This window comes from Drosophila suzukii, chromosome X, assembly GCF_043229965.1.
Source record: "Drosophila suzukii chromosome X, CBGP_Dsuzu_IsoJpt1.0, whole genome shotgun sequence".
In the NCBI taxonomy this organism is placed as follows: Eukaryota; Metazoa; Arthropoda; class Insecta; order Diptera; family Drosophilidae; genus Drosophila; species Drosophila suzukii.
This window is the reverse complement of record NC_092084.1, coordinates 952,414-975,410: the sequence shown is the minus strand read 5'-3', so window position 1 is coordinate 975,410 and position 22,997 is coordinate 952,414. Positions and strand designations below refer to the sequence as shown.

The 22,997-nt window shown below is 43.9% G+C and overlaps 5 protein-coding genes across 10 annotated transcripts in view; 2 read left to right on the top strand and 3 right to left on the bottom strand.

The window, feature by feature from the left end:
- Window positions 1-22,997, top strand: part of LOC108015157 (uncharacterized) — a 176,348-nt gene that overhangs the window by 6,554 nt on the left and 146,797 nt on the right. The window lies entirely within an intron of this gene.
- The window catches only part of eIF4E7 (eukaryotic translation initiation factor 4E7), a 63,284-nt gene that overhangs the window by 6,551 nt on the left and 33,736 nt on the right, over window positions 1-22,997 (top strand). The gene's annotated exons all lie outside the window — the stretch shown is intronic.
- Window positions 158-4,260, bottom strand: LOC108015154 (uncharacterized). The gene is made up of 3 exons (XM_017081430.4): window positions 4,088-4,260; window positions 2,742-2,967; window positions 158-2,431 (listed from the first exon to the last, which is right to left on the bottom strand). The coding sequence occupies exons 1-3, from the start codon at window positions 4,241-4,243 to the stop codon at window positions 339-341; spliced, it is 2,475 nt and encodes an 824-aa protein (XP_016936919.3). The 5' UTR covers window positions 4,244-4,260; the 3' UTR covers window positions 158-338.
- Window positions 7,717-13,548, bottom strand: LOC108015156 (transcription factor SPT20 homolog). The gene is made up of 3 exons (XM_017081433.4): window positions 13,278-13,548; window positions 10,020-10,417; window positions 7,717-9,959 (listed from the first exon to the last, which is right to left on the bottom strand). The coding sequence occupies exons 1-3, from the start codon at window positions 13,296-13,298 to the stop codon at window positions 8,654-8,656; spliced, it is 1,725 nt and encodes a 574-aa protein (XP_016936922.3). The 5' UTR covers window positions 13,299-13,548; the 3' UTR covers window positions 7,717-8,653.
- LOC108014930 (uncharacterized) lies at window positions 17,345-22,190 on the bottom strand. Its single transcript, XM_017081150.4, has 3 exons — window positions 21,879-22,190; window positions 19,167-19,531; window positions 17,345-18,108 (listed from the first exon to the last, which is right to left on the bottom strand). Exons 1-3 carry the CDS (start codon window positions 21,879-21,881, stop codon window positions 17,433-17,435), a joined length of 1,044 nt encoding a protein of 347 aa, XP_016936639.4. The 5' UTR covers window positions 21,882-22,190; the 3' UTR covers window positions 17,345-17,432.

Genomic DNA, 22,997 nt, shown 5'->3' with positions numbered 1-22,997 from the left:
TCATTTATCGGTTATGATAAATGTTAGGTTGATGAATTTAAGATTTTTTTTAGGTGTTTTACCACTGGAAAGGTAGTAGGTAAAATTCTTCTAAGCTTATAACAAAATTGTAGTTTTTTCCTTTTACATTATTTTATTAATTCGTTTATTAGCGTAATTTGTTATCGCATTTCTAGTTGGCTACTCGATTAGCAGTTGGCCATACAATAAATAATCATACTTAATCTTAAATTCTAAAAAAAAAATAGCATATACAATCAACCATGCACGAAATTCTGGCATAAAATCAGCTACGAGGGTGGTGGAAATTGGGGTTTAACCGATAAATTGAGGGATAACTATTTGGGAGGTGGTCTCAGTGCCAAACTGGCTTCCAAGTCCTTAACCTCCGATGCACGCAGTTGCTTCTTAATCGCTTCTTGTCTGGGATGAGCACCACCCCCCCGTTTGCCGCGCTTTCCAGCCCCCGCCCCTGTTGCGCCCCCTGAAACGACCACGCCTCCCGAACCACCGCCGCCTCCTCCCGCCTGACCTCTGACCTTGTAGGTGTGCTGATAGCCATAGCCCTCTGGATTGTTATTGTATTTCGGACTGTAGCTGTCGTATTCGAGACTGGGATGTTTGTTGTTATTATTGTGGGCGTGGCCATGGGCGTGCTGGTGGCCGTGCTGGTGGCCGAGCGTGTGGGCGTGGGCGAGGCGCAGAGGCTGCTGCTCCAACCAGGGATCATGGTCGTCCAGCAGGGTTTCCTTCTTGAGCACATAATGATAGGGATAACCCTCTTCGTTCAGGATCAGCTTGGACTCATTTTCCACCTCGGCCTCCGGTTCGGCAAAGTATCCAGAGGAATAGCCCTTGTAATCCGGATGCAGTTCCCCCGATGAACCGGTTGCCTTGAGCTTGTGACGATACTCCTGCAGAGCGGCCTCTTTACTTTTGTAGGGCAAAGCATTGATGTCGTGGTAGATTTCCGAATTGAAGTACAACTTGTGGGGCTTACCCGAGTTGGTAAGCCTTTCCTGATCTTCCCGGGAATCGCGTTCACGCTCTCGCTCCCTCTCCCGTTCCCTTTCTCTTTCCACCCGATCTGGAGTGGGCACTACGTGGGATAGATCGAATTCTTCGATATTCTTCAGAGCCGCACCATGATCAAAGTGCTCCGCACTTTTTAGGGGCAGAGTGTAGGGTTTGGAGACGGTCTTCACCGTGGCCGTTTGCAGGGGCGCCCGGGTCTTGATCTTGTAGATGAACTCCACATTTGGACTCAGTTCGTCGACGGGTAAATCGGGTGCCTGATAGGCGGTTTCCGTTTCGGACTGAAAGTGCTGAATGGGTTTTGAATTCGTCAACGAGGAGGAGCTCCTTAATTTCCCCGAAATTTGGTGGGTGTGGTGCACCTGCTGCTGCTGCTGTGGGTGGTGCACCTGGTGTTGGTGGTGGTGCAGTTGTTGTTGTTTCGTTGGCGGTGGTGCCGTATACTTGGGCCTCACTGTGCTGCTGCTGTACCGTTTCTCCTCCGAGTGCGAGGAGGATATGGATCCGGAATGGATACCAGATGAAAGCAGTGGCTGCGACTTGTAGTAGGTCTTGGTGATCGGGGGCGGCGGCGGTGGTGGCGGAGGCGCGGCCGCCTCTTGGGGCGTACTCAGGATCTTGCCCTCTGCCTCCAGTTCCTTCATGTACTTAATCACGCTCTTTTCAATCTGCTTCATTATCTCCGATTTCGGAATCTCGGTGGAGGCCGAGACACGAACCTTTTCCTCGGCCTCGGCTTCGAGATTTCTGTAGATTTGCGGTGCCTGATAGGGGGCGATATGGCTGTTGTAGTTGTTGTTATACTTGGGACGGTAGTGACGTTCGATGTCTTGATCTTGGCTCTGGACATGAGATTCCCCCTCGGTGGACGGTTGGTAGAGTTCATAGCTCCGTGTGACAGGTTCCTTTTCGTAGACGGGAGCAGGTGCTAAATCAGGGGAGGGTGGTGAAGACGAGGAGGAGGACCCCGATCCCAATCCCAATCCCGAGGACGATGGCGATGAGGGTCCCGAGGCCAGGATCAATGCCTGCTGTTGAAGTTCCTTCTGCATTTGAAGTTCCAGAAGTTCCCTATCCCTGTCCCTCCTCTGCTCCTGATAACTCCTCTGGGTGGATGCTTGCAGGTCCTTATGCGCCTGGATGTGGTTTTGATTAGGATTCTGGTTCTGACTCTGATTCTGAATCTGGCTTGGATTCTTGAGCGGAATCTGAAGCGCTGGCTGTTTGTAGGCCAACTTGATGGCATTGGCCACGTACTCAGCTGCCGATTGGGAATCCTCTAGGTTGACGGCGGATCCGGATCCGGATGCTGTGGTCGTGGTGGTCAGAATGAGTTTCGGATGCGAATCCTGCTCTGGACGCACGAGATTCAGTTCCACCTGGCCATAGCTGTAATCTGGGGGATATACAATGAATGCATATTTTGTTAAACTGCAAGCTGCAATCTCTGAATTGTTGCATACTCTTGGGCATAGTTTATTTATAATTTCTTTGTGTTCGAGTATAATTCAGCTTTATAACAAAAAGCCTTTTCTTTTGTAATTCCTTTACACTAGTCAATGTAAATGGTCAAATTTAGTGATTGTCCCAAGGACAGATTCTACATTATATATAATACCTTTCTGCCAGCCCAAGCAAAACAAATTGATCGTAAACATGATCCTAAGTTCTGTTATATGTTCAAATACGATCCCAAGTTATATTACCTTTGCTGGGCGCCTCCTTAGATCTGCTGTGTATCATCGATCCTCTCCTGGAGTAACCACGCTCATCCGACCCGCGACGACTGGCTGCCAAAGCCAGCTGATCGGGAATCGTCTTTTCACCGACGTCCTCCAGAGAGGATGCACCTGCTCCTGGTCCTCCCGATCGGCGGCGACTGTTGCCCGATGTGCCCGAGGTCACTGAAACAGCACTGCAAAGTGTCGACATCTGTAAGGATAACAATTGATGGTTGATCTGACAAATGCCCTGATTCATATAACAATCTATCTATTGCATAAAGGATGGCGTGGCTTGTCAACTGATGCTAATTACTCGCCTTGACTTCACTTGGCCACTTCGTTTTGGGTCGATTTGCTTGTGCCCACCTCGCAATTAAACTAATTAAACTCAGCCAATTCACTTTCGCTTTCCAGGAGGCCAAGAGAGAGAGAAAAGGAGGAGGAGGAGGCGGCTGACAGCTCAATTTCAGTATGATTAAGTTGGCGTTCAGTTGGCCAAGTTCAATGGCCAGTTGGCCAGAGGAGAGGGCAATGAAACATTGGCATGAAATACTTGCAGCACGCAACTGCCGATCGCAAAGCGGATCTCGTTTAAGGGTAATGGCAATGAATCCTGAGAGACCATCTAATGCGAAGCTGGATTGTAACAGTTTTCGTTTCTTTTGCGGATAATATTCAACATGTTCTAAGTTGTACTACCTTCTAATATTTTTTTTCGAATTTTGTGTTTGCCATATGTTCCGAGTTCAATTTATAATATTACCAATTTCCCAATGTACTGAGTTCTGACTAAAAACTTTTGCCTGGAGGCATTGTTAGAAAATTTAATTTTTTCTGATTTGTGTGACAATGTTTTAGTCGTTTGAAATGTTATGATCTATTGGAAAAGCAAGTTTGAGTTTCCGAAGAATTTCGTTTTATGTTAACCTTCTCTGGAGGATTTAAAAGTAGACAAATCGCCCTTACTATGTCCATATTACGAATCAAATTTTTGTTAAAGAATTTTGTGTTGATAAAAATTGGCACAGTGAATTTTTGAATGTCCAAGAATGTTCCGAATTTGAGCTTTACTTTCGGGGGGCATGTATATGTAAGAAAATTAAAGAATCTTCGGAACAAGATGTTATTCTCCTCTATAGTAATGTACACTCCTCTAAACTTACGACTGGTGATTGGTAAACAATAGTAAACAACTTAAGAATCCTTTGGAATGCTTTTCACTTTTAATAAATGTTCACTTCACTTTGGATCACTGGTCACCAAAAAAAAGTACTCCTCGTGGGTTCGCTGGGTCCAGATCCTTGGGCGCGAGCGGAATGACTACTTACGATGATCAGCAGGCAGAGGCACCACTGCCGCCGGCTGAGGATGCTCGATCCCATTTCAAGGGGGTGAATGCGATGGACCCTATATATCGTATGGATCGGGTGGGTCTCCTGATTATGATGGTGATGCAGACGGGATCGTGATCGTGGCGCTGACATCGTGGCGCGCCGGAGTCTCAGCTGGGATTGTTGGCGGCCAGCTGGCGAGGCGAGGCTTTTATAATGATGCGGACCGCTGCAGCGGAAAATTTATGCGAATGTGCGCGCCAAAGAAAAGCGAGAAAAGTGCAAGTGGAATAGAAAGAGAGAGAGAGAGAGAGAGAGATAGGGAGAAAGATCGCTTCACTTTCGATGACAATTCGAATCGTAATAAGCCATCGACGCACAACTCGGCGTATGCGTGATAAGTTCGCCCATTATAGAGACGATAGGGTGCGATAGAGATGGCCGTATGGCAGCGGGAAAGAGAGAGGAAAACGGGACAACTGGTTTTTCGCTTGCAGTCTTTAGTTTTTAGTTTCTTGGCTTCAGTTTCGGCCTCCGTCTCCGTTTCAGTTGCCACTTTGATGGCCAATTAAGCCATAAGCTAAGCCAAACAAACCCCATACCACAAACAGTTCAATGAAATGTTTGCCGGCGAGCATAGAGGGGTAATACCCGTAATTGACTTGTAAAATCCTCGCCACCAGAGGCATTTATTGGGCTAAACGACAAATAATGGACAACGGGGAGCAGTGACTAACCCACTCCACTTAGAGCCCGGAAAGCAGGAGGAGAATCCGACGGGTGATTGGATCGGCTTGGATTGCATTGGATTGGATTGAACGGGGTTGCCAACTGGAATGCGAAGCTATGAATATATAGTATGCAATAATCGGACAAGTGCAAGGCAGTTTTGGTAGCCCAAGGGCTTTGATTACAATTGATAGTATCCTAAGTTTCTGTTGGGTGATTTCTATAAATTTAAATAGGCTCAAAATTTATAGAAAGGAGTTTATAGAGTTACATTTTTGGGATTACAAGTTGATTCGAGACCTTCTAAACTTAAAATTTTTTAAGACTTACTATTACATACTCCTGAAGGAAACATGAGACATCATCTTATTTGATCCGATCTTGACTATTCGCTTTGCAGTTTCGGGGTATTCCCGTTTGAGGCAGACAAGTGGAACCCATGGCACAGAGATGAGAGTGGTGGTTTTGGCGGTGCAGCAGCTCTCCAGTCAGTGGTTGGCTTCATGGTCACTGATTCAGTGCATAGTAATTAACAAGGAGCCAAGACAAACGAAAATAAAAGTGTTTGCTGATTTATGATGATTTTGGCCAGAGCTCCGAAGAGTTTCTATTTGCCGAAAACACAGTTGATTTCAATTTCGATAAACAGGTCCAGAGATCAGTAGGAGTATCCCCTTGAAATAACTTACCAATGCGACTGACCATTTCGATTAATTTCCCTTACGTGCTGCTGCTGCTGGCCGATAATTTCCTTTCAGTTGGCTATTGGCTGGCCCACAGGGCGTATGATTTATATTTTAATATTCTGCAAGAGAAGCGAAAAACGAAACTGAAACTGATACTGATACTGAAACACTTGCCACACTTAACACTAACGATAATAGCCGTAATAATAAAAGCGAAACCATTTTGAAGCGGCAAAAACAAAAGCAACACAAAGCTGGCAAAGCGTTTCGGCCCCATCCACATACATGTGTTCATATGTGAAGATCAACAACCTTGCCATCAGCCGAATGCGATTGCCAGAGCGATTTAGCTATACATCCATGCTCCGTTATGTGGCCAAAAAGTGCAGAAACTGCAGAAACCCCACCAAATCCACTGCCAGCTACCAAAAAAACAGCTGTGGCAGCACAGTGGTTCAAACGAAAGTTTATTCGACTAAAACTGGCGTAACTTGTTGAAAGTCATATTATTATGTCATTTCTAGGAGTATATAGTTCATAATTTCTGATTTCTAGATGTACTATGCATATAAAAGTTTTGACCTTCAGCTCACATCCTCTAAATTAGCTGATGAGCTTGCGTTATTTATGTATAACTTTTTTCTATGTTGGTTATGTTTAGGATTCTTATATAAGAAGGTGTCCCAAACCCTTTTTAAAGAGCCCCTAACTTTTCTTACTTTTTTAATAATTTTTGTTATTTTTTCAAAGAAATTCCATTTGTTTCTGCTTCACTGTGGCATCTGCAACGCTTCGACAATGCTGGAAAATGTTATGTTTGTAGATCGGACTGCTCACAGACCCCCCTTCTTACCGCCTATCGCTTAAGTTATTAATTTGTTGCCGGAGCTGTTTCAGTTACAGCTGGTGTTTTATGGGTCCATTGTTGGGGCGAAATAATCGTTTAGATCATAATGCAGACAGTTTTCATCAGGTACTTTTTTTCCAACATACTGAAAAGGGAAATGCTGAGTGATTGATAAGATTCCGGACGGGGAAGAGTCCGATGTACTTGGATCAAGTTGGCAGAAAGAAACTTGGCAGACTTCCCAGAGATGCAAAACCGTGACAACAATGGCAAAGCATAGGCGGCACACTTTCGATTTAATTTCCTCTGCAAAATGATATCGGGCAGGGCTCCTCGGGGAAGCGGACAGCATAGAGATCACCATACCGATTAAAGGATCATGCAAATGGCAGTGGGAATGCGAATTGCGAATGGAAATGCGAATCTCCCAGAAAGTGCGGAAGTCGCCGACCACTTTTTAATTCGAGTGGAAAGTCGACAGACGCTGCCGCATTTCAAAATTATAGAAATTGGCACAATTTACCAGCCATTGCGGCAGCTGATTATGCTAATTGTTTGGCCGCAGAGTCTCGGATCTTTACGTAAAAAAAGACGACGTGTGGCAAGCGAGCGATGTGGCAAAAAGGAAGAGACTGCCATGTGAAAGTGGTGGCCATCGCTGGGTGTGGCGGCAAATTGCATCGGATTGCATTAGATCACTGGAGCAGTGGACGCAACGGGGGTGAAATACGCTTATGGGATTTACGGCGAAACATTGCCATTGGTGTCTCTCTGAAGGGAATTCGAACTAAAAGATATGATCAGGAAAAAGACAATACTGAATTTCCTTCCTCATTTAAATTATTTATAAACAGAACTCATGGTTTTCCCTCAGATTAAAAGAGGATAATATAAGATCGGGTGTTTGCGTCTGAAAGAACCCTAAAAAGGTCCTAAACTGAATTTCGTTCCTTTTGCAATCATTATTTCTTGAAAACATTATAAGCTCGTCGATCCCAATATCTGGTGATCCATGGACAAAAATCGCAGATACAGAAGATTTTATACAGATTATTCGCTAAATTAGATCTATATAAAAAGAGTGAACTCTCGAGTGCAACTTACCCTTCGGCGCCAAATTTCTCTGGAATTTTCTACCGGCGTTTACCGCCTTTTTCAGTTGCGTGTCAGCCATCAATTAGGTCCTTTATTTTTTCCAAAAATATATTGTAACGCTCATGGCGAAATCATTGAGCTCTTAATACTGAAGTTACGCGGGTATCGATGCTATTTTTATGGGTTTCGTGCGTGACTTCCGTGAATAGGCCAACTACGGCCAAGTACGAATAAAATAAAAAGGCTCTGGGCTTGGTTTTTTTTTCAAATTAGTTTCGTTTTCTTTTTCGGTTTAATAATACAAAGATACAAGTACATAAAGGTAAATTCAAGAAGCAAGTTTAATTACAGACTAAATATTGCACAGATGATCAGCAGCACATTTTCTTGGTTAACAACATATAAACAACATAAAAAAAACGTCGTACAAAATAATGAAAAGCGAATGTGTGGAGTGAACCCCCCGGTCCAGCACCTCTCCACGAAAAAAAAGAGAAGAAAGTAAGCCCACCTTTGGGCTTCCCCCATGAGTTTCGCCCAAAAGTATGCCTTGGCCTTGCAGCTTGAGGATCGTGGACAGGATTGAAATGAGTGGTGGTGGTGGTGGAGCTGGAGGATCACCCTCGGGATCTTCCTACTCCCCTAGCTTGGAATAAATACTAATGAACGGATATCAGGCACAAGAAGCAACCACAAAGTGTGTTAACAATACGAGTTAATTGGGGGGATGGCACTCACTTTAAGTTTACTGTCTTGCTGGATTTGTTTTCGGGTTCCAAAAGGCAGGCATATTTTTCAAATCTCTATAGACTTTTGTAGACCATTTTTCAAGCTCCGAAAAGTATGCAGCACTATATTGAAATCCGTCAAAAGTAGTTTTAATTGAATATCTTTTAACGTTTTAAATGTATATAGGGCATACTTTTACGTTACTTTTAAAAGTTTTGATCTCCAAAATCTTGGGAAATCTTTTCCTACAGAACTCTTTAGAGGTTTGAAATCGCTTGTGGAGGTGTCTAGAAGGATGCTACGAAATGCAGCAATTCTATATATAACCTTCAGACACATTTCAAAATGATTTTAGACTTCTAACGCTTTTTGTGGCACTTGCGACAACCTATTTTCACTCGTCATAAATTTTGACACAAGAAATTGGCTAAATTTTAGGTGAATCTCCCATCCCCCCAGCGAACATGGTTCCGAACCTCAGCCCTCGAGCAGCTGCGTCGTCTTGTATTCCACGGCCGAACCCATTTCAGCGCCCAGCTTCTCCCTTACATACTCCCTGATCTGCTGCAGTCGATGGTCACCGGATTCCGATCCGGAACCCCCGTCCCCAGCCGCTGGCTCTGGCTTGGCCGCCCTCTTACCCTGGCGCATCTTTAGACTATGGGCATGGTAGTTGAACGGCCTTTCACCCTCCGAATGTTGCTCCTCGTCGTCAGCCTGCTGTTGCTGGTGCTGCTCATGTTGCTGTTGGTAGGGATAGGGATTAAAGATGACCTTGGTGTGGGTGGGTCGCGGGTTGTTCTCCGTGATGGGCAGGTTGTGCTCAGGTTTCGGTTCCTGTTCCGGAACACCAGGAGCTGTGGGTGGATCAGATTCTGGCACATAGATTGGCTGCTGATGTTGCTGCTGCTGATGATGATGGTGTTGCTGCTGCTGTTGGTGTTGGTGGATGTGCTGATGCTGCTGCGGTTCCGCTTCCGGTTCCGGCTGGGTCATTGCTATTAGGTAGAGCTGAGGTTGCTGCTGCAAATGAGATTGCGGCTGGGCATAGTAGAACTGAGTGGGCTGCTGGTAGTCCATGGGCGCATAGTACTGCTGCGGCTCGTACTGTTGCTGCTGCAGCTGCAACTGCTGCTGGTGGCGACCCTTGTAGCTCTGGTAGACATCGTCGATGGGTGCATACTGCACGGGCGCCGGAGTGGGTGCCAGTTGGTGGGCATATGTCACTTCCTGGTGGTACGTGGCTGGTTCTGGAGGTCCATATTGCTGCGGAGGATCCGCATGTTGCTGCTGGTGCTGCTGCTGTTGCTGGTGCTGCTCTGCCTCCTGGAGCAAACTGAGGTACTGGGCCGCTCTGATTTCCAGATACTGCTGGAGAAGGGTCTGCAAGTGGGCGGCGTACTTGGCGGGACCAGGAATGCGCAACACGATGACCGGCTCCTGGTAGCCAGCAGAGGCATGCGAAGCACCCTCCGCCTCCTCCTGGGGCAGATCAATCTGCGGCTGCTCAGGGGCCGTGTGCTGGGGCTGGGTCTCATAGCTCGTCTGGGGCTTCAGCTCGTAGGAGTACGAGGGTTCGATGGTCACGCTGGTCACCTGCTCGTGGTTGTGGCTGTGGTGATGCACCGCCGGCTGCTGCGGCTCCGCCTGCTCCGGCTCCGGCTCCTGCTCCTCCGGCAGTGGCTGGGGATGGGCAAAGCCCGAGGGGATATCGTGCTGCGAGTACGGATAGAACATGAACTTGGGTGGCGTGTAATCATAGCCAGGATGCGAGTAGCCGTATCTATAAAATAGGAAAGTCATGTAAAGTAAAGTAGTTGAATGGTATTTGGTGGTTTCTCACCCTAAGTCGCCCTCGATGGTCCGCTTGCTGTTCTTGCCGCCGCTGCCCGTGGAATTGTCCCTCTCCACCTTGATCTTGATCTTGTCTCCGTGGAGCTTAAACTGCTTGTCCAGCTCCTTGATGAACTCCAAGTCATCAGCGGGTAGATTTGCAAATGTCTCGGCAACGGCCGGTGCTTTGGTGGGGCTTCTGGTGGACGCGGACTTGGCAATCTTCACACGGGGCTTACTGGGCTTCAGAGTGGTTCCTCTGCTGGTGGAGATTGGCGCCGTGGTTGGCGTTTTGGTCGGCCGCTTCTTCAGGGTGGTGACCTTTTTGGGAAAGCCATTGCCTTTTGACCCACTCGCCTCTGACTGGCTTAAACCGCTGGCCAGGCACAGGAATGCACTAAGAGTGCCCTGGAAAATGGAAAAAAAGGCTTGATTGACTTAAAATTCAAATTAAAATGTAAATCATTTAAAAGGAAAAAAGGGGATAGTTCTTGGAACCGATTTAACACGCACTCTGGCACTTAATTTCCATATGGATTAACCATCAAGTTCATTGTTGCAATTTACCCAATGTTTTGTTTAGCTGTGAACCCAACTTGAATTGTGCAAAACGGCGGTTTTTGTTTCGGTTTGGGCTCAAGGTTTCTGAAGACAATGAAGGGCGACAAAAGGGGACTTGGAGACAAAGGCTGTGGGCCATCCACCATCTACCATCCATCGTCTTGATTTCGCTCTCAATATCGATCGTTAAACCAAGTCAACGTACATCACACGCTGAGAAGAGGTTTCACATTTGGCATTTCATCAAGCGAACTGGTGTTGTAATTGAATCTCGTTGTTGCCGAGTTCGTGTCTTGAGTCTTTTGATTTCAGCGCTCGTTCGCAGTTCGCAGATCGTGCCTTCAGTCTTTTGATTCGTAGATGGTGACAGTTAGGCTAATGATTCGATTTTCATCGATTATCTGGGTGACGATTATGGGTTACGGTCGATAACTGCTGTTGATACACGCGAATTATGGGTTATTAGTCCGAGAATATGTTAATCAAGTTAGTTTAGTGTGGGCATTCTCGATAATTGGCTCTGCTGCCCATAACTCTTAAATGTCAGATGTCACTAAATGTAATTGCAAATGAGTGACCATTAAATTTGCAATAACATGGCAAAATCATCTGCCTCTTTATGGGCTACAGCCAAGTGATTTGCACTGAGACGCAATTGAAGCCCCTCCCGGTTTTCCATGTCCAGAAATAAATTCGGCTATCTGGCTGCTAGTTAAGTTTTAATTGCAATTTGTCACTCCTTTATCTAGCCAGCCAGTCGGTAGGTAGGTGAGTGTAAGTTGTAAGTGTGTGTTACCCGAAACTGGGACAGTGTGTCAAGTCATTTTAATAGTCGTTCGTTGTTGTCGTTATGTAGCAGTTGTTATTTAGCCGTTAAGCAGGAAGACTTTTTCGCTTTTTCGGCAGACTTGCCACAAAACAGCTGCGAATTTTTGTCAAACGCTGGCCTGAGCTGTGGGAGCCAAAGAGCAGAAAGCAACGAGCTTTATATAAGATGCCAAAGCTGCCGAGCTCCCAAACCGAAGGAGCAGCAGCAACTCGTTAGATCTGTCTTTCGCATTGATTTATCTTTGCCAATTATTTGCTGTAATAATTTAATTTAATTGCATCGGAGCTCTGGAGTCACCTTTCACTTGCCTGGAAAAAAGAATCGAATCGAACCGAGTAGCTGATTTTGTGGGTGATTTTTTTGCGTGGCAGAGATGGGATTTCCATTGCCATTTCAAACATTTCAAATCACAAACTACTCACTACTAAATAAAAGCAACAGCAACTCGGGGCAAACGATCGTCACGCAACGCGTGCAAATTAGTCGGACTCGGATTTTGCTCAGTTTTTGTGGTGTGGTGTCTTGGTTATTGTTTCGCTTTCGTTGTTGCATCATCCCCAGCAGCAGCAGCAACATCAAAGCCAAGCCAACAATAAAATGTAAATTAGACAACTACAGATTATCCTGCCAGTGGCTGAGAGGTCCCCCTTTCCCCTTCCGATGGTGTGTAATAACTTTATGTAACCACACGAGTGGCGACTGCAGAAAACGAGTTCTGTTTACGCCGCTCGAGATTTTCCAGCACTGAGAAAATACCGCTGGAAGATCAAAAAATGTAAACATCTTAATGACATCTGAGAATGTTTATCAAAAAACATACAATCCAGAAAACATATAATGCTCAAAAATATATCTAGTTGTCGAATTTGTTGCTCAGTGCTTAGACAGACTTGTGATAAAAAATTAAAAGTGTATCGATATTGTCCAGATCTAAACTTGTTTTAAATAATGTGCGTTTTTGAGAGTTAATAATGGGTAGCATTATAAATAATTGGTTAAAAATAAATATGACATATGTTTGCCTAATAGTATAAATATCATTTTTGTTTAATTTTAAAAAGTTTCGGAATCGAAATCTACATTATGTTAAATATTTTTATAAAATTCAACAGCAACAACACAATTTCATTTTACTAAAAGTCAATAAAAATTACCTACGAGTTACTATTTTTTACAGAGAGCTAGGAGATCGATTTTTGTTTAAAATATTGTAATATCAAATATAAAATAAATTCTTAGGTAAAGAATCCATATAGATGAATCGAAATGGGAGAAAGCTTGATCCTTCATTGTCAAATCTTTCGAATGCATTTAATATCAATTATCGTCACCCTTTTTTCGCTCTGTGTGCGCATTTGCGTAAACGGATTTCTTGGGGCCACTTGACCAATCGTCTGGCATTCTACCGTGGAATTTTGCGTCCAATTAGTAGACGATTAACCTAAGACAAACCTGCTCCCTCAGCGAGCTGATTGATGGACAAGATGACGACGGACATGGAAATGAATGGACATCGATGTGCGGACACAGACTGGACAAGGGCAATGTCAGAAGGGCAGTCGGAAGTCAGTGCTTAGTGGTCAGTGGTCAGCCGAGCGAGAGAAGAGGTCAAGACTGCGATAAATCATGTTGCGGGAGTTTGGAGTTCATTGCATCTTCGCCTGGTCGAGTTGGTTGAACTGCAACCACTTTCCAACCACCGACCACCAGCTGACCAAGCCGGCTTGGCTGCCACTGCACCACTTGAATGCAAATTAATTTGTCAGCCGCCGACTAGTTTTTACTCCGCACAAATTGCACAATTCGATTGGTGGGTGGGTCTGATTTCCGGGTTTTCTAAAGGAGATTGTATAATCTTACGCTTGGTGTTTCTCTTACCAATATCAATGCTAATCTCATGGCGAATCCAGATAACAATGCGCTTTCGCAGCGACTTTTTCACACAATCCGATTTTGATTATATGGATATGAACTTTTGAAAATTCTTGTCTTTGCGGCACCACAAATAAAAAAATGAGATATCTATATCGGATACTATGGGTAACACGACCGGGTCCGTTGGTTTTCTATACGGTTTTGGTTTTGGATTCAGATTGGAATTCGGAGCGATGCTAGCGTTCAAAAGTCGCGCCTCTTACTGTGGATGGCGCGGCGATGCTCGCGGTTTTTATATCGCAACCACAGCAGAAACCACTTGGTCTTCGGGTTGCATCAAGCTGGAATATCGGCTCCGGAGTTGGAGTTGAAGTTGAATTTTTTAAGCTACAGCTACAGCTATAGCTACAGCTAAAGCCAAAGGCGAAGGTGGATCGTGGATCGCTGTTCGTGGAACGGGGAAAGAAGAAGCCAAGCGTACCGAAGTTCAGCACCAATGACACCGCACGTCTCCACATATATACCCATACATCTGTATCTGTATCGTTGAGTGACTGAAGGTGTAGGTTGCCTGGGATTGCCCCAACTGTAAACAAAGTGCTTTAGATACCTGGCAGATAAATAGAAGAAAGGCAGGGAAAAAGTGTTGCGGAATCGACGAAATTAAGCTTACGGCGCAAAAACAGGCGGAGACTCAATAGTTAGTTTCCCTATTTTATTACAGAACACATTATAAATTGGGAAACTAACTATTGAGTCTTCACTCATTTGCATTGTATTCAAATGTTAGCTTCCTTACACGATATTTAACGCATCCAATAGAAATCACTGTTTTGGCTAAAAATGATTATATTTTATTTCATCCAGATTTGGTGTTTATTAGTAGCATGCATGAAATTATTTAGAAAACCTGTATAGGATTTTAGTTTATTATTTTCCCCAGACAAGATATATTTGTATACGCCTTTACATGTTTTATCAGGTATAAGTGTATTTTCTTACATTAATCTATGGCAAAACGGATTTGCCTATGCAAGTTATTATCGAAGCATCATTCTGTACTTTTTCTGAATTGTTTCCCTTGCTATCCAGATATTTCTAAGGCCACATTTCCTATGCTGAGAATCATCACATGAACGACCTTGCCTCGCCATGGGAGAGCAACCTTTCACAAAGGGCCCAACGTATACCTACCCACCCAAAGATCGGGGTAAGCTGAGAGACCTTTCCAATTTCTTTGGGGACAAAAGAGCGGCGCTTTTGTCTCCGCTTTTCCAGTTCAAGTTCAAAGTCATAAAAATATTGTCGTAACTTTAGCTTGTGACAAAGGCATGGATGGACTTGACTTCACTAAGGTCCGATTCCGGGGCCTTTCATTTTGAGTGAATACGTTATGGGTTCATTATAATAATTTTCTGTATTTTAGAGCCCCGCACAAAGCCACAAACCAATCGAAACAGAAACAGAAATTTGCATGAAAACAATTGCAGAGCATCCAGATGAGAAAAAAAGAGAGTGCCAGAGGTTTGCGAGCTAGTGGCACTTTAATTGGCGCATTAAGTTGTCTTTGCTTGGGTTTGGCCTGGGATTTGGAGTTGGCTTTTGGGTTTGGGATTGGGATTGGGATTGAGCCAGCGCCAAAGAAGAAATGGCATAACAAGAGTGGGGATTTGTTATTTGGCTCGTCGCTGGTGGGATTTGGTAATCCGTTTTGTCAAAAGACACCAGACACGACACTAAGCGAAGCGAGATAACGATAAAAAGCCGCAGATAAACTAAAAACTTAAAACTTCATTCGCAATCACGTGGTTGCACTGTCGAAAGTGGTTTCGCCCCTGCTCTTCGAATTTATACTATGTTGGAAATATGAAAATACAAAGTTAAGTCGGCAACTAAAATTAGTGTAAAATAGGTCGAGTGAAACAAACTATAATCTTTGTTTCTAACGGTGTATAGATATTCCTGTTTGAATAAACAGATTCAACTTATGGAGATGGACTAGCCCCATTCGGGGCATCAACAATTCGTACCACCTACGATTCGCCTTTCAGTTAGCTTTTTTCTTCAGGCTCGCCTTGATGGACGTGCATCGATAAGCGAGAAAAGCAATTGAAATGTTGGTCAGCTCACAAGTTGGCCGCTCTTTTGTGCTCCTCCTAACTCTTGGATCTCCGCACCAAGTTCGATGCCGATTCCTATTTCGTTGCCAACAATGACCGGAGCGAATCGAAGCCTCGGCTAAGCAAACATTGCACAATCGAGCGTCAAAAACCAAAACCTCAACCTTAGTTCATTGTTCAAAGGTGCAACAATGTCACTTAGTCAGCCGTCATAGAGCGGCATTATTATATTATTATTATTATTTTTATTTATTGTGCTGACCCAGCCAGATGAAGAGGCCTACGGTTCGGATCTCACATAAAGCCGAAATCGAGAAGGCTGACCGTGGGCATCATCGTCCACAAAGGGCAAAACTTTCTGAATGACCCTTTGGAATGCAGACTTACGATCAGGCCTAAAATGTATTTTGAATGTCACAAACTGGAGCTGGAGATTTGATTCCATAAGAAGGTCACTGGCCTTGCACTGAGCGAAAATTACCAGTGGTATCGACTATAAAAGTGAAGATTATATATTAAAGGTACTTGCCCCATCGAAATTATAAAAAATGTTTGTTTTTGTTTTTATTGAAATGTGGTTTTTGTTTGAGATTGTTATTGCTTTGTGACAAAGAATAAAAATATAACAATTTTTTTTCACTATATCAAAGTCCTTAAGATTTAATATAATATCACTGAATTGAAAAAACTATATTTTTTGTTGGTCGAGCATTATTTATAAAATTCATACTAAATGCAAATATGATGCTTTTTTGTTCAGTGTGGTGCATGTCATCACCGGAATCAACTGCATTCAGGAAATACATTGCCATCACACCCTTAAAAACAGGGCAGGGCTGCTCGTCACCATCACCATCATCCTCATCCTCATCCTCATTTGCCGTCTGCATATTTAATGGGTGACAAACAATGCAGCAATTTTGTGCCACTGGCTGCTTCATTAACAGCCATGAGATGGCCGAAACGAAACGAAACGGCAACGCAAACAACTGCCACAACTCGAAACTTGCAACTCGCAACTGCAGCATCTTCGCTTCCTACTTGCATAAATCTCCACCTGTCCGTCTTTCAGTCTTCTGTCTTCTGTCTGCTGGATTTCGAAGCCGCATCTCTGCACCTCGGCACACTGCCACACAAATCATAATTTTGTGGCCACTTCGAGTGGCATCGCACCGTAATTGTTTGTTATTGCGGGCTGTTTGGTGTATGCCCGCGATTACGTGAGCAAAGCTTCGAGGGGAGAGTCCAAGTCCGATTCCGAATCCGAGTCCAAGGAATCGATGAAATCGCTGGAATCGGTGGCTCTGGGGCTCAACTGGCTCATTGACAAAGTCACATATTGCACATTTGATTCGATTGGCTTTGGCTTCGCTTTTGGCCCGCGATGGCCTAGTCTGGCTCTAAATGGGGAGCTGAAGATGCTGCATGGTACATGCAGCATTTGCTGTTATGTGATCGCCGATCGATCGGCTTTTGGGGTAGCGGGAACCAACTCCTTTTGGGAGTCGCAAGTCACGAGGCTCACCTCTTCATTTTTTATTACTCCTTGAACCCATAAACAGCCATCCTTCCTCAGGCCATCATAAACATCAACACATTCAAATTCGTTTTGACTTCAGGATCAGTACTTAAAATAAAAAATCGCAATTAAAAAAAAAACCAAAAACCTATATTAATGAAGATTAAGTTTTTGTTTTTAAACAAGTCTGTTAACTTGGTTAACGGTGAAATGTAGTTTTGAAAAAGTTTTCTCGGTTCCAAATATGTCTCGTTTTTGATTTAAAAAACTAAAAGAACTTTTTTCGTTTTCAAGAATATTGGTTCTTGAAAGAGTTTGAAGACCAAATACTCAAATTGTGAGCCTTCAATCTCAGTTAAAATATTCTCTTCCCACTGCAAAAATAAATGTACTTGGGAGCCCTCTTCCAAATAAAACACATTCCATTTTCGCTGCAATAAATATTTGTATTTGTAGGTATTCTAAAAAACAAAAAACTAAAATCGTTACGCTAGACCCGAACTAAAAAGCTTAGTGCTCTTAGTTTTCTTTGAGTTTGCCAGGCTGTCCCAGCGACTTCTTCACGATTCTGGCACCTCGGTTCTCCTGGGAATCTCGCTTATAGAGTCGCAAGTGCGCCGGAGCTGGATAAGCGAGCGTCTGCCGTTGGATGGGGGAGAATCCTCCCTGTTGCTGCGGAGAAGGACTGTGTTCCCTGATCAGGCGCAGAACCTCCCAGCTGGGGATATACGAGTCTAGCAAAGATTTCGAAGAACGTCCGGCAAACAAGTCGGGCGTGGGATCTGGCTGCGATGGCCGGAATGGTCTGAACTTCTCCGATCCGGGCCTTCGAGTAGTAATGCTCACAAAACTCGGGGGATATGGCAGTGGAATTCGAGGTCCATTGGCATAATGTCGCTGTGGGGGCGATGCGGGGGCGTAGGCAAACTGCTTGGACTGCTGAACCACCAGGGGTTGAACCACCAGATGGTTGCTGGTGGGTCTGTTGCCCTGGGTAAATCCATAGATGAAAGGAGGTCGTCCAAGGGGGCGAGGCACTGGCAGTGGCAATGCATTATTGGTCACATATTGAATACCGTTTGAGCCCAAGTCCAAATCGTAGGGAACTATGGGCTTTGCGAATCGTGCTGAAGAGGAGGACACTGTGGTCGTGGCTGCCGAGGGCGTGGGAGTGGGCGTGGCTGCCGTGGGTCCACTAAAATGAGGTAAAAAGAAGCTGATTAACCAACGGCCTAATCTCTTGAAATTACCGCAATCGTTTGCTCCATTTGTCGGAAGCCGATGCCATTGTAAGTGAAATGCTGGCATTTCAACACTTTCAGCCACCAACCAACCAATTTAACCATCCCAAATTGGCTGAAAACGATAGTTTTCGGCCAAATCACAGCTCCTTTCAATTGCCCACACCATTAGCATTTCCATTTCCAATTCCCAATCCCCAAGCAGCAATTTACACGTCAATCAACGGCCCAACTAGCCCTCAATCAGTGAGCCTTTAAAGAGTTAACCGTTCTGATCTGTGGTTGAGGGTTAAGTGAACTTTGTTATTGATTAGCAGTTTAAGTAAGTATTTATTGTATCACTATAAAGCTCCTTCTGGTTGAAAATTAATTTCCCTGTATAAATTTAGGTGCTTAAATAGACTTCCAATGTTTTAAGTATTCTGTGTTAGGTTAAACTTAAGCCTACTAAGCTTACATACAGTTCATGTATTTTTAAGTTTCAATATTGAAAAACCCGGCTATTCTCAGCGATATTAATTTGAAATTTGTCATTTTCAAAGGTCATATTAAATGTTTTGTTAGTGATTTGAGAAGAGAATTAATTGTTATCGATTTTAACAACGCCGAACTTACTTAGTTCTTGTTTCAAGAACGTGTGTTCTCAAAAGAGTGAAAGGACAAAAGGGCGAAGTCATAGGATTTCTATAACGATTTTTGGCGTTCTCAAAAAATGACAGCATGTTTTTAATTCAAATTATAAAGTTTAATGTTTCCATTACAAAGATAACCATTTTTCAATTTTATTTTTCAATTTTTAAACGTCTTTTTAAGGACTTACGAGCTTTGAGCTTTGAGTTTAGGCGGTCGAAGCACAAATTTAAGCTTTTACCCGTGCCGTGTACAACGACCAAACTTTCATTGGGTCTCAGCTAAAACTTAAGCTTTTCCAGAGCTGGTTTTAAACCCCCAGATCGGAGGCTTGAACTTGAGGTGGCTTTAAAGCCCTCCGCGAAACCAAGTCAATACTCACACGTAGAGCACACCCGGCAGGTGGGCGGGAAAGGCGTAACCCGAACTGAGCTGCTGATGCTGCCGCTGCAGCTGACGCAGCTCCTCCAACCGTTGCAGCCTCTCGAGGTCCCGCTCCCGTTGGGCGGCGTCCTGGATGTAGCTGGGCGGTAAACTGGCGGCCACATCCGGTCGCCATTCGTAGTGATTGGGCAGAAGTGGCGGTCTATTGAGATCGAGGTGCTGGTACTGTTCCTGTTCCCGCTCCAGGTCCTCCAAGCGAAGTGGTAGAGGGGAGGTGTCGTCATCGTAGCCAGGAGGTGGTGAAAGGACAGCTTGGACGCCACTAATCACGACGATGGAAAGGAGGAGCAGGTGAAGCAACATCTGAATGGAGGAAATAAATAGAAGGGCATCTTAGCTATAGGATAATTAAATCTTTAAACACAACGTTTCAACTTTTCCAAGTATTTTCATATTTTATACATGTGCCTTGTTTATGATGTTTGGCTTTAATATTTTGGAATGAAATCCCTTTCAAAACGATTACTAAAATGTAATTCCACAGTAACATAACATTGTGAATTGAAGAAGATCAACAGAAACTCAGGGCAATTTTTGTTAAAGTGTAATTGGTAGGCGCTTTATTGGTAGTCAACTGTGTTTAAAATATGTTTCCAATATAAAAATATATAAATTTAAGATACTAATGCAATGATTTGCCATCTGTTAACCACAAAATGTATAAATCTTTTATATTTGTAATATAATTTCACGCAATCCCTTACATTTAATTCCAATTCGCGCAACTTTAAAGCTGACCTTGAAGCATTTTAGCAGCAAGTGTATTCGCAACTTGAATTAATTGTGTCTCTTTGTTGCTTTTGGTTGGTGAAAGGTTTAGTTTTGGTGCCTTTCGCCGAGCAGCGAACCGGCCACGCCCACTGATGCGTTTAATTGAGTTTGACCACATTTAATTTGGCTAAAAATTGGAAAAGGGCGGAAAGGGGATCTCCCCCATGTTTTTGTTCGCAGCTTTTAGCAATCGAGTGGAAAGATGAATAGATTGTGGTTTGAGACAAATGCGGTGTGAAATATACGCAGGCCAAGCCCCAAGTGGGTGGCAATCCCCATACCCACACCCATACCCTTCCGTTTTCCATCCTCTTTTCGCATTTGCACCTGCTGGCGAAGGCCACACCGACTGATAAGCCACTTGCAGAGCGGCCTTTCTAAAACAAAAATCTTCGATTCGATTCGAGACCGCAAGCTCTGACCAAGCAACTTACGACCATTTGTCACGCGATGAAGAAGCATTCCAGTGGATGTTGAAATACTTGCCGCCAAATGCTGCACACTCTGCAAAACTAGTTGCAGTCAGTGATTCGCATGCGTGCCCCAGATCCAGAGCTTTTCGAAGTTATTTTGGCTATTTTGGCGGCCCCGGGTCGGCTAATGACTCCAACTGGGTCAGATGACATAAGACATGAGATGCAAATGCAGCTTGATTGATGGCCCAAAGGAGCTAATGGAGTGCGCATCGTTAACACGCGTAATTTGCGCTCACCAGCGAAACATTGGCAAAACAAAAACTGACCACACATAGTGTAAGCACAAGCGTAAAAAAACAATGGAAAAAAGAAAAATATCGAACAAATACAAAAGACTCAAGACACGAACTTTGCACAGGGCCAGCGAATAAACTTCGATTAGATCGGCTAATTGCAGTTCAAGTCTAACGAGGTTCTAGGGCAATGTCAGACACTTAAAATACTGAATAAGTTTTCTTCTCTTTAATCGTTGCAAATCGAAGAGTTCAATGGCCTCTTCGCCTTAGTTTTCCAAGAAAAGGGAACTTGACTCTCCCATATTCCCCTATTACTATATCTCTCTTCATCTGACCGACTACCGCACCCAACTTTCCCCCTTTTGTCCGGCCAAAATAATACCCCTGGTGACATATCATGTCATTAATCAATTCGCGGACCATGAAATTGTCTCAGTCGGACTCATTAGAGATATTTTGTTTTCGAACAACTCAATCACACATTCTCTCTATTTTCGCTGTATAAATATGAGCTTATGTAAAAATCGATATATTATTATTATTTTTCTTTTCTTTGCATTTTCTATCTTTTAATATATTTTTTATAGTGTTCAAAATATTTTATCTTTAATTAATGATCATATATTGTTTAGTCCTTAAGCTATCTCTGTGTTTCGTTTTTTGGCAGACCTATATAAACGCCTAATAGCGGCTCTACATGCCTTTCTCTCCACAATATATGTTCTTTTTTTCGGCATTATTATACATTTTGGTAGAGAGGTTCGTAGAGTAAATGGGTGTACTAGATTTGGGCTTCTTGCGCAGCTCAAGTTTGTTTCAGTAGGGGGCCACGCCCACTATAACAACCACAAACGACTATAACACTAAATGCCGTCTAGCTTCCACATTTTGTAATATTTTGTAAAAATGACATTTTGTTCCTATTATCAATACCCGTCTACAGGTGTAGAAGTGAAAAAGCAGAGTTGCTTTAAGCATGTCTCCATCCCTCTCTCGCTCCCTTAAGCTGAGTAATGGGTATCTAATAGTCGAGGCCATCGACTTTAGCGTTTTCTCTTGTTTGTTTTTGGTTATGCGGTGACCACCACTTATTCTTATCATATCATTTTTCTGCTCGTGATTTATCCATTTGAGATGTCATTCCTTTCTGGTCGGTTACATACGCACCATGATTACAGTATCCCGCTTATGGTCGCCTCCGCTGATGATGATAATAACTTGCGCCAAAGATGATGATGATGAGGCTGCTTGAACGCCTTGATCCGACTAAATGACGATGATCACTCCTTTGAGCGAACCAGCACAGACAACATTCACCAGTTCGCACGGATTACACTTAAGTGCACAAAAAAAAAGAATTTAACCAAAAGTCCAAACTTGAGCCAAGTCCGACAGCAGAAAAATGGGATCCAAAACCAAAGACCAAAAACTAAAACCGAACCGAGCGTTAGACGAGCGCTGAGGCGACTGCAACGGCGCGAAGCTCTGACACGACGTTTTATAGTGTGCCGCCTTATTCTCTCAGGTCTCTGGTCTCGAATCTCGAACCTCGAGTTTCAAATCTCGCATATCGGAACCAAATAGTTGCCATTCATTGACCACCTAGAGATGCAGATGAGCGAAGGATGGATAGGTGGTTGGATGCTTGGATCACAAAGGCGGATTGAATCCGTTTAGAGCAACGGCAATTAATTGAAAAGGAAAGTGAATAGCTGCAAGCTCGGCAACCTAGCCACTCAGCCACTCGGCAACTCAAATTGAAACCATTTCAAACTCAATCAGCTACAACAAAGCGAGCACCGCCCAGCAACAACAATGGCTACTTTACGCGCTTTAAAGTTTTACACCAACGTCGGACAAGTGAAGCGCACACCCCTTCGAAACAACTATGTAAGTCATCTACAGGAAAACACGGCGATTAATCGAGTTCGAGCTACGAATTCAAACCCAAAGTCCGAGCATCGATAACCTCTCATTTCCGCAGCCAAAACTCAGCGGCAAGTGGCCGTCCGACCCATCATCTAAATCCCATTACAAGGGATTCACCGCCACGGGGCGTCCTCCACATCATCGTGGATATATCATCGTCATCGTCAGTGCATCGACGACATGTGGAATCGTCGGTGATTGTAAGTGAATTGTGGCACTCAGTGCGCCATGGAATGCCCCCAAATTGCGTTAAGTACCCTAACTCAAGAGGGGTAAGGCAGAAATAAGAGCAAACTTACTAAATTGTAAAGCTAAATTGATATCTTCATTATTTGCATGAGTACAAAAGATTTTGGA

What these genes read in the sequence shown, in the direction of transcription:
- LOC108015154 (XM_017081430.4), bottom strand. Translation starts at nt 4,243, where the DNA reads ATGTCAGCGCCACGATCACGATCCCGTCTGCATCACCATCATAATCAG. An exon ending in GCCTCTGCCTGCTGATCATC is followed by an intron (nt 2,968 to 4,087) that starts GTAAGTAGTCAT and finishes TTATCCTTACAG; the next exon opens with ATGTCGACACTTTGCAGTGC. An exon ending in TAAGGAGGCGCCCAGCAAAG is followed by an intron (nt 2,432 to 2,741) that starts GTAATATAACTT and finishes TATATCCCCCAG; the next exon opens with ATTACAGCTATGGCCAGGTG.
- LOC108015156 (XM_017081433.4), bottom strand. Translation starts at nt 13,298, where the DNA reads ATGAGATTAGCATTGATATTG. An exon ending in TGAGATTAGCATTGATATTG is followed by an intron (nt 10,418 to 13,277) that starts GTAAGAGAAACA and finishes TCCATTTTCCAG; the next exon opens with GGCACTCTTAGTGCATTCCT. An exon ending in ACCATCGAGGGCGACTTAGG is followed by an intron (nt 9,960 to 10,019) that starts GTGAGAAACCAC and finishes CCTATTTTATAG; the next exon opens with ATACGGCTACTCGCATCCTG.
- LOC108014930 (XM_017081150.4), bottom strand. An exon ending in CTGCCGGGTGTGCTCTACGT is followed by an intron (nt 18,109 to 19,166) that starts GTGAGTATTGAC and finishes ACCTCATTTTAG; the next exon opens with TGGACCCACGGCAGCCACGC.